Below are 14,628 nucleotides of genomic sequence, written 5' to 3' on the forward strand. Positions count from 1 at the left end.
ACTTTATTCTCTGCTAGCTTAAGCTTCCACTAGGAAGACAATGTAAATAAAAATACTAACCATGTGGTGGCTCCAAAAATTATTTGAGCTTTTTGAACGACATGAACCAGCTCTGTCTCCTCTGAGATATGGTCAGATAATAGAAAAATCCCACACATACTTAGTTTGGACAAAGGAGATTAATGGAATGATGGGCACCTGAAATGTGTCTCATTTCATCTATTATGTTTCAACAGAGAAAGAAAAGCTAATCCAAGACAGCACTGGAGGAAGTCTTAAATAATGCTTTAAGGAGTTCTCAGGAGTCCAGTGGTCACCAGAGCAGAGTGCCCAGAATCCTCTCTTTTCCTCTTGATTTCCTGTCACCACAGACCTTCAGACCCTCAGTTACAGTTCTTTGTTTAAGGAGAAGCTGATGGCTGTTCCTTTCACACTAATTGTTCAGAGCCCCAAGTACTGAAGAACCAGCCTTCACTAACTCGCACCACAGGCTGGATATTCTTACAGGATTCCCAGACCTCAGTCTTGAGCAGAAAGGAGATTAATGAGATAGAAAGATTAGAGAGGACTAGTCCAGCAGTGCAGAGCATTTTGTGAGGACATAGTGCTCTGGAAGCCCATGTCCTGTGCACAAGGCATCCCATTGTCACTGCAAACTGAGTGCAGCTCTCAACCAAGCACATCTCCAGTGCAGGAGCAGCCCCAGTGACAGGTGGACAAAGTCAAAGGAGCTGAACCACTCGGGCAAATGCCATGGAACAGCCATCAGCACAGCACGATTTGCAGTCTCCTGCCTATTGCTCTGTGATTTGTACATTTCTTCTTCTTTTAGAAAACAGAATAGAAATGCTTAGGAAGCATGGCAATGCATACAACTTTAAGAATTCCAGTAGACCTACACTTCACATTCCAGGCAATTTCTTCAGCCTTTAGATGCAAAAAGTATCCTCTCCTCCAAGTGGAAGCAGCTAACACAGTGCTTTCTATCTTAGCATGTGCATGCAACCTTGGGATAACCAACCACTCTGTATGAGTAAAACACTACCAGATTATATTAAAACCCCATTAAGAGGAAAATCTGAAATCACTTCTTATGTTCTACAATTATTGTAAACCAAACTGCTTAAATGAGGGGAGGAGATAATGATATTAACTACTCAGCTCAGAGCAATCCTCTGTGGTATGAGTCTAAATATTGTGTTGGCTGAAATTTATGTAAATTGAATTCATCTATCGTTAGTTATTACTAATCTAGCTATATAAAAGCACTTTTCTGTAACAATTAGTTTTTTCAAACACTGGGTTTTAATTAGACCTGAGCCATTATTAAACTAAGTCAATAAAATAATGTAAATATGTACAGTATTATCCCATGTACTGTTTTGTCTGTATATTTATAGGAATATGGACTTTGGTGAACTTAAAAAATAATTACTTTGTGGTTGGCTGGCAGTTTTTGTAAATCTCTTTACCAGTGGAAACACCCCGAGGTCCTTAATCTAAGTGCATTTCTGTTCATCGGGACATATTTGGCATTTCTACATCTTGTATATCACAAGATGTTCCATTTCATCTGAATAAGCTGATCTCAGTATTTTTTTTCTAACACTATACCGAGTATTTTCCTGCAAACATTTTGCTCCACAACTTTCTTTAATTTTACTTCTCAAGCACAATTTCCTAGTCTTAAGGGAAAAAAAAAAAGATGGTGGGGGCAGGAGAGTAATCAGCACAGCACATCTTTCAGCCCTTTTAAATCAGCCTGTTTGACACTATCACACACAGGCACTGGCCCACAGGGCATAGTCTGAAAAGGGAAAACACTGTCCTGGTTTTGTCACAGTGCCACAACCTGCCCACATGCTACACGTGGTAAGACATGGAACACAGGAAAAACTTCAGCCTTGCTGAGATAAGACCCTTCCAAATAATGTCCATAAAGTTTTGGTCACAAAGGTCTGTAACTCCATCTAAGCCTGTCCACATACAACTCACCATTAGACACTCGTAAGAAAAATGCAGATGTGATATAGATTTATCATTAAATTGAATATACAAGACACAGGTTCTCCACCCATAGCCAAAACCATAAGTTAAGCACCAATATAAACTGATGGATTTCCAAAACCACTTCCACTAGGACCTTCCATTATGTTATCAGAAACAAGCCAATTATTTTTAGATTTTATAGAAGGGTTTTGACTTCATAGGTATATACACACACATACACATACAAACACATATGTATTTAATGCTTTGCCAGTTTTTCAACAGCAGATTTTCTTTGTAGGTGACCACATGCTTGTCAGTACTCCATATCTGGAGCAGCTCAATTCAAGGTCATGTAGCCCCACTGTGAAACTACTGGTGAACAGCTCTGTCTACTTACTACTGTCCCTGGCCTACTATCACATTTCAACCACAAGGTTTATAACTCCATAACTGGAAAAATTTTTAAGAACAAAGCACTCAGTAAACATATTTGTGATTTGCTTTGTGTTATACCCATGTATTCCCTACATAATCATGATTTCAAAGTAGAATTACCATAACAAGTGTTTAAATGTATGGAATATATTTGTAATTTAATAATAACCAGTGTCTTTACCATGCTATTAAAAAAAAAATAGTAATTAGAAAAAATCAGCTGGTTATTCTAGCTGATCTTTAATATTTTTGAAAAGTCTTTTCTGGGAACTTTGTAAGAATAATGTTCACTGCAATGCTGCTCCAACATTTGCAAAAAGACCTGAAGGGAACAAAAAGTGAAATGAGGTAATTACGTTTAAGCAGAACTTTCCAATTATCATGAGCTAAGACCAAAACCAAAATTAGGAGTATTACATGAAAACAAAACCTGACTCAGCTTCTTGAGCCCAGATTTCTTCAAAGAGCTGCAAACAGCTACTAGAAATTGAAAATATGTCTCTGTTGATTTATTAGGAGCCAGCATTGTAGTCAGATGCAGTGGAGCTTAAATTCTTATTTGAAGCCAAAAAGTAACTCCAAATGGCAGCTGAACTGAGCCTTTGGGTATTCACAGAAACCTCTTGAACTGAAAACTGGAGACAGCAGGGAAACCAGGAGCTCATGCCAAACAACAAGAGAAAATATCATGCACATACACACACAGACTTAAAGAGTTTTCCCAGCACTTCCACAGTTTGAGGCAGCCCCATGGAAGGAGCACAATACAGGTAACAAAAAGGAAAAGTACTTTAGAAGTCATATTTTAAATATGTGAGAGGTCATCCATACCCCAAAAACCACCTTCCTAACTTCAGCCTAGTCCCTCAAAAATGCAGCAGCACAACACAACTTCAAAATGTCATGCAATTTTATCTCTCTCTATATACTTAAGCTTCTAACAGCCAGTTTTTCATTAGGAAAAAATAGTGCCATTAATAAAAAGTGATTTATTTTATACTCACAAAATGAGTTCTTTTGTACTCACACAGTTTTGATTTCAATTTCATAATTAGAATTCTTTTATCATTCATTATGTACATCACAGTATAAAATTGGGACACAAGACTGGCGTCACAAACATATATTTCTAAGCATGCATAAATTTTAGTAAGAACAAATTCAATTATTAGCTGCCTAAATAAACAATCAGTCATAGTAGTTTGCCAACACAATTTTTTTCTTAACATTCATTAATATCTCTCTAAACAACACATTAGTAAAAGAAATCTATACTTCCTTTCTTCATAAATATATTTAGTGTTCTTTGCCCTGTCCTTTCCAAATATTTGTAGACTATCAGGACCACAAATACTGCTTTAGATTTTTAAAGAAACAGTTATATTTCCAGCTGGATGGATTGCTTTCCCATATCTGGCTATTTTAGTGTGTTCCTCAGAGACATCGAGTGGCTTCACTGACAGTAAAATATGCTAAACAAATGACAAGTCACTGAGTAAATTAGCATCTACTCTCTGATCAGCTGGGTCATGTTTTCTTTTCAAAATCCATGGCCTCTTGATAGAAAATAATGAGTATTTGATGGGCCTTATTAGAAAAATCAATATATTGACACTCATGTCTGAAACATCTGCATAATAATAGATTCTGTTAACCCATTAAGGAGAAAATTAAGATGTGTTTACACATTATTAATTTACTATGAGCAATGACAATTTATTCACTACCTTTCTCAAGAGTTTAACAAAAAAAAAAAATTGCAATATCCATATTTAAGGGCATATTAAGGGCATATTATGGTGACATAAACTGAAAGATTATTCAAATTTTTGCCATCTGAATGGCAAAATTCCACCAACAATGATGTGAAAAAATACAAACACACCAATAATACTGTTAAAAATGAGACTATTAAAGCACTTGCTATAAATACTGTGTTACTTACCAAAAAACTTCCAAAAGCAGAATTAAATATAGCAGCTGCCTAGAGAGAAAAAAAAAGGATAAATATCACCAATGGTACAATAGCTACAGTGCAAGAACAAAATGTCCTTCCCCCACCCACCAAGCTATTAGATTCTCCAAATACACACATACACAGAGACCATTAGTTAGCCACTGCTTAAAAAATTGCCAGTCGCCTGTAACTTATGAAGACTGATGCATTCTCGTTTATGCATTCATAAATAATGTACTGAAATGGACAAAAGCAGGAAGAGAAGAAAATTTTTGCCTACAGACTGAAGAAGAATATCCACAAGAACTAAGATTATTACACAGAAGATTGGTGTCACTACTTGTGCTTTAATTTGCCAGGAACATTTTCATATACTGCCCTATTAATTAAAATAAACATAAATAAACATTACCTGATTTAACTAAAATACTGCCTTTTTATATACTTTAAAAAATTTTAATGAAATACTAATCTGGTAAATAAACTACTTTAATAGTCCATCATAATAAAGTATCGGCTGAGAGAATTTCCTGTAACTTGACAAACAAATTTAAAATAGGAATAACAAAAAACCCAACCAAAAAAAAACAAAATCCCACAATGACCCCATACTTCTGAGGCCAAAATGTCATTACTGTTCACTCCATAGTCTTTCACAATAAGAAAATAAACATTTTTGATAATGACTTAAGAAGTGTTTGTGCTTACCTAAATATCCAGGAGATATAAGATAGCAGTATTAGTTCTTAATATTAACTCATTAAATTCCAGGAAGTTAAAACTTGAGTCTTGCATAGCTTTCCCCAGTTACCAAGAAAGAACAGAAACTCTTGTATGGCAGCCAGTCTGATGATGAAAAGCCACACAGCAAAGATAAGAGGAAAGGGAGGAGGGAAATCTACTATTTACGTGCCGATTTAGAGTCAAATTAATCACCCTGGACACTTCCAGCCACAGATTAATAACAAGAGGCTGTTAGGGAGTTGAGCAAGTTTGAATAAAGTCCAAAATCGGGGTAGGAGCAGTAGCTGAACCTGCCTTCTGCTCCGTAAGAGGATGCAATGAAAATGAATGGGTAATGAGATCCTTGGCTCTAGAGAGCTTAGCTTTCTTATTCAAGTTCATAATTAATTCAAAGCTTTGATAATTTCATTAGATTCCTCCTCTGCTGGCCCTATCAATAAAAGATGGCACTGGACCACAGCTCCTCAGTGGCCCAAATACAAAAACAAATGCAGACTGGGAAACCTTTGCTGACTTGCTCACTAACAGGGACAATGGCATATGGCACTCCATGTTGTGGAGGGAGCATCTGAATAGATACAGCTAAATAAAACATTATAGTTGACAGTTGTAAACTACAGTAACATATTTTAACACCTCTTTCTCATCAGCAATTCTTTTTTGAACATTAAAAAAAAAAAAAAAAGAGGCACAAGTCCAAACAGCTTCTCTTGCCAGAGATCATAGCTGAAAGGAAGCGTGAGTAGTATAAACAATACTTCAACAAGTGTGAATTAAATCAGGATTTTCTATTTGTATTTGAAGCTGTGTAACTGACACTTTCATGTAGCAAGACAAAGACACACTATACTCATCCACACAAACCTAGAACATGGCTACCAATCCTGATTTAGGGATCATCTAGAGATATCACATTATTTACTTAAAACAGGCTGCAATTCCACTTCCAGGAGAAATTCTGCATCTGGAAAGGTGAAAAGGAGATATACTAGATGGTGGTATTTTTCCTGTTATCAAATTTATTTTATTCCTTCCTGATCCATCGGGAAGATATTTGGATTTTCTTAAATAATCTCAAGCATGTAACAGGGACTAAGACAACAACCCTGGACAAATTTTATGCTTCAGTTGTTTAGCCAGTCATGTGCAAAAGTCATAATTCACAACCAGTTCTGAAGTACCCTAGTTTACAATTTTTAACACCCTTTCTCTGAAGTGTCAGAAATTATCCAGAGAAGATGATTAAACACTCATTACAGGCAAAAGAAGAGGGGGAAAAAAAAAGCCAGGAAGACTGTATATTAAGATACAATCATCCAGATTATTTGCCTCAGTGAGGGAGGATTTACATATGTCAGTTACTCTATCTGCAGTTTTTTTGGAAACATTTCCCCTGGAAAACAAACTTAGAAATAATTTTTTCTCATACTCACAAACCTGGGGCTTATATTTGTGATTCTGGTTCAGTTTAAACAAACTAGTAGTAAACTGAATCAACTGCTGCAATCTGTAATTAAACATACCTAGTAGCATAACCCTGTAGAGTTTAAACACTTTTGTGCTTCCAACTCCCTTCTATCAAAGGGATACACACCGCACAGGGCATTGTCAAAATTTATTCATTCCTTAAAAAGCACTCTGAAATCCTTAGAGGAATGATACAAATAAACATTAGTGCTGACACATGATACAGCCAGGCTCTTCATTTTCTATTTGAAACATTTATTAGTCACTATTATTGCATCACTTTTTTTAGTGTTTGCTCTTTTTATGCTTCAACAGATATCAGACTGTCTGCAGCCAGCTTAAATGAAACAATAAAACACAAGAACATTTGGATGTCTTTATAATATTCCAAGTTCAGATTTGCATGTGTTTGCAAACCATTTATTGCATTTACCATTAGTATGAGGGGAGAGGCCTCTATAAAAGCCATGGTGAGGTCCTTTCAAAAGGTAAGTGCACACCTATGTAAGGTCAGACCACATTCAAAAGCAGCAGAACCAACAACTACACAAATTTTCTATGTCTGCATCAAGAGGCCTGACTGAAAGTCACTGCCAGGACTCTTAACAGGGCAAGTGCAAGAGCATGGACAGCATCACTTGAGTTAACAATTGTACATATTAGCTCCATTAAACAACAAATTCACTTACTATTGGGCAAGTATAATTTCAATCAACTCTGCGTGGCACTGGCCTTGAGGTAATGCTGGGGGTCTACATTTCCAAGGAGAATTACAAATGACAAGTGACCAGGCCATCTCAGAAGGACACCTGTCTGGCAGCACTTGGCAGAAAGTTTCCTCTTCTCATACCAGAATCTAGCACAAAGCTTCAGCCCTTCATCTCTCACCTTTTCCTAGAATATATGTATGGAGAACACTGCTTAGATTTCTACAGTGGCAGCAATGAGATCTAAGACAGTCCTCCTGGCAACAAAGGATGGTAAAAGATGGAAGAAAAAGGCAAAGCCACTACCATTTTCCCCCAGGTGTGGATCCAAATGCAGCACCAAGTACATGTAGCACTAAAGTACATGTGACTGGGCAGCAAATCAAACAAGTGTGTTGAGAAATCAAGTATTAAATATAGAACACATTGTGAACTTTGCTCCATTGCCTTGTTTTTGGTACCAAGCTAAATCTTGGAATATCATTAAACTAGATACTTGGAATTCATTAAACTGTATTGATAATAAAGTAGACAGACTACATTAAACAACAGGAAAAGATACCCTGGCTACATTTGGAACACCTGGGTCAAACAGCAACATTTTATCATTATCAGCAGTATTTCAAAGAAATTGCTACGCACAGCTGACCCGAAACTTTACCGTAGAGCACAGGGAAAGAGCAGTGCCTCACAGCTTTGTACATGGACCTTGGAGAAAAAAGCAAGAGATTTTCTCACCAATATGTGTATAGTGTTTCAATACCAAAACATTTGATTCCCAAGTGCCATTTGGCAGCCTATAGGGAGACAACCTTCCAAGATATATTTAAGCCTACACTTACCCCCAGGCACCCCACAGCTGGGACAGCACATGCTATGGACACCAGGGCCTGTCTGGCCCCAGGTCATCCCTGCTCTGAGGAAAGGACATTCCAGGGTCAAGGCCACAGATGCAGAGTAATGAAACCAAACAGCCCCAGAACATCCTGGAGGAAGCAACCTGGGCATCATAGAGAGATCTGTGTCTGTCTGCAATTCCCTGCAGTTAAAAGCTGAGCACTAGAGGGATGTACCACACACTAGTGGGATATACAGCTCAAGCATCAGCAACAAGACTAATTATCCTAATTAACACAGAATCACAGTGAAGAAGAAAGAAAAACCCAGAAGAGCAGAAAATAACTGGGAAGAGACAAGGACTCTTACAATTCTAGAGCAGGATTATGCAGTAGAATACAGGGAACACAATATGGTAGTGTAACATTTTACAGCATCCATACTATTATTGCAAAATTTAATACAACCATGTCTCCTATTTCACAAAAGAAGAAGGGGGGAAAAAATAGAGAGAGAAAAACTGAAGAAAGTGATGGAAATTATTTGACTGAACAGGACAGAAAATGAAATTTTATCTACCCAAAAAGATCAGTGTAGCTCAAAACGGTGGAAGAAGGCAGGATATTAGAAGTAACTTGAATAAGTTGGTAGAGTCCCTTTAAACAACTCCTTCTATCTCCTATTTAAAAATAAAATCTCACGTAAGTGTTACCACAGCTCATGTCTTAACTGCTGCTTCCAATAACAAGATGTTACAGCTCTGTAGAAAGCTATTTGCCACAGCACTGTTACTGCAAATAGAATATAAATATACCTAATAAGGTTTAATCTGTGTTGCTGTTCATAACTATTCATCTGAGTTCAGACAGGAAAAAAAATATATATTCAAGTTCCTGGTTTTGAGCACTAAATTGAATCAGGTGTCCTCTTCTCTTAAGAAAATTAAGTTGCTTTTGTGCAAGAGTGTTTTAATGAGAACAGAGCCTGCCGACATTGATAAATGGGAACGACACCAGAGAGAGCATGTAAGCAGGACAATATGTGCATGTTACAGTCTTACAGGCTATTTTTCACTGACTATCCTGAATGACTTCGCTGTTTCTTAAGGGGCCTATTAATCTCAAATTTAGTTATTACACAACGTTTATTTGAACATATATTCTGTGGATGATGACAGTTAATAAAGGAAATCTTTTACAAGCTGTATTTTTACATATTGTTCCAACTGCAGCTCCCAGTCCTTCTACTGTATTGATGGAATAACCTAGTTATGATGCAGCTTTAAAAAAGGCACATATATTCAGATTCCTTTCTAAGTATATGGGGACTCTTAAATAACTGTTAAAATGCATATAAAAATCCTGCACCAGCATGGCAAACATGAAAGAGGCAGTGTTAACTGCTCAACCAAATCTCCAGAAGCCCAGTTGCCCCCTCCAAGGCAAAGCACATTCTTTTTAACACTCCAGCATCATTTGTGGGAAACAAATAGGGTCTACATTTGACTCTGATGTACATACACTCCATACTGAATTCAACAGAAGCTGGAGAATACATCTCACATGTGACTCCAGCCCATGTGCTGTATATGTGATAGGGCACCAAAACAGCTGTACTAAAAAAAGCACACAAAACCTCCAAACCACACAAAACCTCCAAACCAACAACCAACCAAACACACAACATATGAAAAACACAAAACCCCCACAAAGCAAACTAAATCCCACAAAACTTTGATATCAACTAAATTTTGATTCCAAAGAAATCTTCCGGAAAAAGTGTGCTGATGTTCAAAAAGTCTCTTATAAAAATACCTAATTACTCTAATTATTTTAGTAGAATGGAAATGTACACAACCTTATGCTCTTATTAAAAAAATAAATAAAAAAATCCAAAGAATCACAAATACACACACACACACACAAAACCACACCTACAAACCAAGAAGCCTCCAGTATACCAACAAAAAAATCCCTGAAGTATGGAGGGAATTATGTATTTACCCACTGCCATGTCCCCCCTGGTCCAACACAATTTGCTGACAGGGAAAAAATACCAAAGATATCACCTAATCCCCAACCCGCCCCTCCAGCTGGGCTGACAACATGAAAATATTGTTTTATTGCAACCATCTTCAATAACCATCAGTTCTATAGAAACAACACCGAAAAGGCACCAGAAAATGAAAACAGAATAACTAATCTGTTGTTTGTTTGCATTTCAGCAGGGGAACATAATCCAGAGAATGATGCTCTCTAAAACACAGTGCTGAGCCCTCTGTTCCAGGCTGCCAGAGGTTGCCATCACTTGAGTAGAAGTTAGTGCTGCTTCAGGCAGGCACAGCATTCTGCCACAAGCAGAACACAGAAACAGACTGGGGCCTCTGCTGGCAGAGTTACTGCCTCTTACCAGCAAAGTTGTTTCTGTTGAAAATCAGTCTTTCATTCCCCAGTTTTTGTAGTTCCTCATATCCATCACCATCTTTTGGTAAATAATATTCACAAATACAAAAACATTTGTTAAAAGGAAAGCTTTTTGGACACAATAAATTATGTTGTTCTTCCCATTGAAGGATTTCTCTGTTTCACCAATAATTTTAGCAATACTGAGGCAGATAAAGAAAACTATCCCGCTCACTTTATTTTTGTTAGAATTGCTAACTTGTCTCTACTGACAGCAGCTGGGATGACTCAAGGGAGCTCTGGAGTGCCAGCATGATATTTCTCACTCAGAAGCAGGAGGAGGTGAAGAAAGACTAAAAAACAGGAGTGGGTTTTTTTTTTTAGGGAGTAAAACCAGAATGTAAACATTTGCTAACAATTCAAATGGCAAACACTAATCATTCAGGTTGCAGGAACGTTTATGTGTCATTCTGCAGATTTCCACCAATTCTAATATATAGACGAGTAACAGAAAATCCATGTTTAGCAAAGGTTGGAAAGCAACACTACTGTATCTCATTTTACTTGAGATTACTTGTATAACTGAGCTCAATGAAAATAAAGACTTTTGTCATCAGATCACGTGAATGAAGCCAGGAAAGAACCTCTGTCAGGCGCTGGAATATCCATTTTCACAATTTCCACAACCAAGATTTGGTCTCCTCAGGTACAGAAGAGATGAGAGGCTTCAAAAACAGTACACAGTGCCTGACTAGCCCAAGCATCAGCTGTACAATGCTATGAACTTTGTTCATAGTTTCTTTGCTTTATCCTAAATGGCAAAGATTTACCCACACCAGATGTTCCTGCGGCTGTGTGGCAAACAAAACTTGTGCGATGTTCACAAGAAAAGGAGAAAAATAAGCCATCTAGATCATATTCAGAAACAAATGTAGGCAACACACAAAGCCTTGTCTATTCCTTCAGGTTGCCAAGGTTAAGGGAGTCTTCCTCTTCCTAGAAACTGTGATACTCTTCCTTTCAACAATGAGAAGGGCTGCAAGTAGAGACAGCCACCAATACTCTCACCTCGTCTCATGTGACAGTCATACCCCAAGCCCAGCAGTACCCTGAAGATCTAATTTAATTTTCCCATCCTCCTGTCAGCTGCAGCTCAAAAGACAAAATCACTCTCATTAGATGCAGTGCCTTCTTCTGTTGCCTCCTGTGTCACACACCCTGGCAGGGCAGTACAGTGGACTTTTGAATACCAACATGAATAAACAGGCAGTTTCTCTCTTTTTCCTCTTCTACTTAAAAACTGCAAATGCAAATATTGAGATGACTGCCCAGTGCCAGTGTAAACATTGGCATAAGCAGTGATTTAAAGCTGACAGGCTCATTACAACACAGGCTTTCTCATACCAAATACACACGTGCATAAACACTATGCTCCAGCATCTCGTTTAGTTCTCCACAAACTTCATGTGGCTGTGACACACCAGAAAGCTCTGAGTTCCTAGAAAGGCATCTAGCCAAACTTTTTGTATGTATTTTTCCCCAGACTGAAAGCCCATTTCCATCATTTTCCTAATCAGGGAAAAACAAGGTAACTTCTCTCTTGTACTCACATATTGTGAAGTACAAGCCTTAGCTGCCATACATTTGCCCTATGAAATGTGGCTAGAGGGCAAAAAGTTAAGAATTTAACCAGTTACTGGCACTCTGGTATCAAAATTACCCACATGCCATATGCACATCATGCATTTCTTAGGAACTTCAGGTTTTATCACCTTAGCAGTGAAGACACTGGGTCTCACACCAGGACAAACAGATTGCTGAACAATGATTTAATAAAGGAAGTTCAGCTGAACAGTGGTAAATAAGTACTGCCAACTTGTTCCTCTCTTATGGCCAAACACTTCATAACTCTAAGAGACTTTCTCTCTAAAAAAAAGAGGACTGTGGAAGGTATCCTCAAAAGGATAGAGAGCAATAACAACCTCCTGAACATAGTTTTATTTAAGTTCACATTTTCTGAGATCTTAAGCTGTGATAAAAACACTTAAAGGTCTTCTCCCCTGATTCTCCTGGAGACACATCATCCATAACATGATTAGAGGTCTAGTTAAACAATACATCCCACAACTCCAAAGAGTATTACTTCCCTGTTGAAGTGAAATGAAAGCACAAGGCCACTTTTTAAAAGGTGCCCTTTGCATTTACTGTAAGGCTGTGCCTGCACCAGTATTTTTCTATAAATATCCCACTCATATTGCTTTCTGGGAAGTTAGTAGCAGAACCAGACATTTTAACTGCTATGCCTTCAAAACCAGCTCAGAATAGCAATTGTTATGAAAGCCCCTGTCACTACTACCACTGGCAACAGCTTCACTAGCAGTTGTGTAATGCCAGGAGATAGGAAACATAACAGTAGTACAAGGAAGGCCAGAGCATGGGGAGGCTAGCTGAAACAGCAGCTTTGTAAAATATAAATTAAATGTGGCCCTCTGCACAGATCCTGATCTCTGGAGATTGTGTTAGAATTTGTCATCTCATCAACAAATGTCCATATTTCAAGGAAGAACAATTTGTTTTTCCTTAACCTAGCCCAAAGGTTAGGCTTTAGTATAAGCCAGTATTATATGGTTCCCTTTTTATGAGCTAGCCAGAGCTCTGCACACTGCAATATTGTGGCAGAGGTAGAGAGAGGAGGAAAAGTTGCATACAATAAGCAACAGACCAACATAACAGCCACTGCAAGAATGACAAAAAGGAACAATCTTGATGCATCCAACTGCAGGTTTTGAAATGCTGCTCAGCTACTTTCACCCTCTATATTAGCAATTCATATAACTACAACTTACACATGCACAGAGTGAGAAAGTGCCTAAATGTGCATCTTTATATATTACATATCCCCAAAATATGCCCAAGGAATTCAGCAGTGGATCAGCAAGAACTGAAGGTCCAAGCTACTTTTCTCTGACAACAAATTAACTACATCATTGGTATTTACCACCATCCTTCTGAATCATGCCCAAAACATCTTTAAATTCTACTCAGATGGTTGCCCCCATTTTTCAAGTGGACTGCTATATCCTCTATTCCAAAGCAGGTAGAAGGGGCTTGTCTTCCATGCAGTGCAAGGATTAATACTCAAATGCCAATCAAGTCTAGGTCAGGAACTTAGTTTCACAACTACACAGCAAATAGCATGAGTCCATCATGAACTACAAAGGTGTTGAAACTGTTCTTTAAAATTTTCCTTCATATATGTATATATTTATTATGTAAACATATAAACAAAATACATAGCAACTCATTAGCAACTAAATTGAAGATATTTTTATTACTTACTTAAAGTAATTTACTTGAGTCTCTAATGGGTCATATAGACTACTATAAAACTGCTACTTCTCTAAAGAAAAGGTGGAGAGGAAACTAAACCTACAAGTTTCATGTACAAAATTCTACTTGTGCTCTGTGGAGAGCAGAGGATCACCAAAAGTTGTGATAGCTGTGAGTTTGTTTTACTGCAAAAAGTTAAAAACTTGCCATTCACGCACAACATGCACTTTGTGGCAGCATTCACCAAATCTTCCATTGACATCCAGACGTGGCTGAAAACTGGAACATGCAGCACAAGGAATACTGAGGTATTTAAACATATGCTTTAACCCTAAGGTCCCCCTATCTTTAGAATCACTGCTTTTGGCCCCATGTTTGATATTTTCTGTTTTAATAATTTCATTTTGTTATTTTGCTGCTTTCAGCTGAATTTCTCCCATGGCTGGTGGAAGATGGCCTCTGGGACTGTTGCCACACAAAGTTTTCCAGGTGATTCACAATGCACTGAGAAGACACAGCCAGGGAGATCAGTTTACCATGAGAAATAGAAACATGGAATACCTAAGTTGTACTGAAAAATGTGGACCTTGTGAAAATTATTTGTTTGCAAAACTGACAAGTTAACCTGACCTGGAACAAAATATTTACAAATATCTTCCTGAAAGGATCAGGTAGTATTTCTGCCAAGTCTAAATTGCATAAACAGGGGAGAGGAAGGAAAAAAAAAAAAAAAAGAACAACACAAGAATGGAAACAT

General features: G+C 37.7%; 1 protein-coding gene across 8 annotated transcripts in view; it reads right to left on the reverse strand.

Moving 5' to 3' along the window:
• Window positions 1–14,628, reverse strand: part of SLC10A7 (solute carrier family 10 member 7) — a 160,877-nt gene that overhangs the window by 110,800 nt on the left and 35,449 nt on the right. For all 8 annotated transcript variants that reach the window (XR_014955202.1, XM_085579256.1, XM_085579252.1 and 5 more), the window contains exon 5: window positions 4,373–4,411. Coding sequence is in view for 7 of the 8 variants with exons in the window: in XM_085579256.1 (XP_085435382.1) it covers window positions 4,373–4,411 (39 nt within the window). In the remaining variant the exon portion in view is untranslated. The remainder of the gene's footprint in view (window positions 1–4,372; window positions 4,412–14,628) is intronic.

Source organism: Lonchura striata, chromosome 4 (assembly GCF_050655825.1).
Source record: "Lonchura striata isolate lonStrDom1 chromosome 4, ASM5065582v1, whole genome shotgun sequence".
Taxonomy (NCBI): Eukaryota; Metazoa; Chordata; class Aves; order Passeriformes; family Estrildidae; genus Lonchura; species Lonchura striata.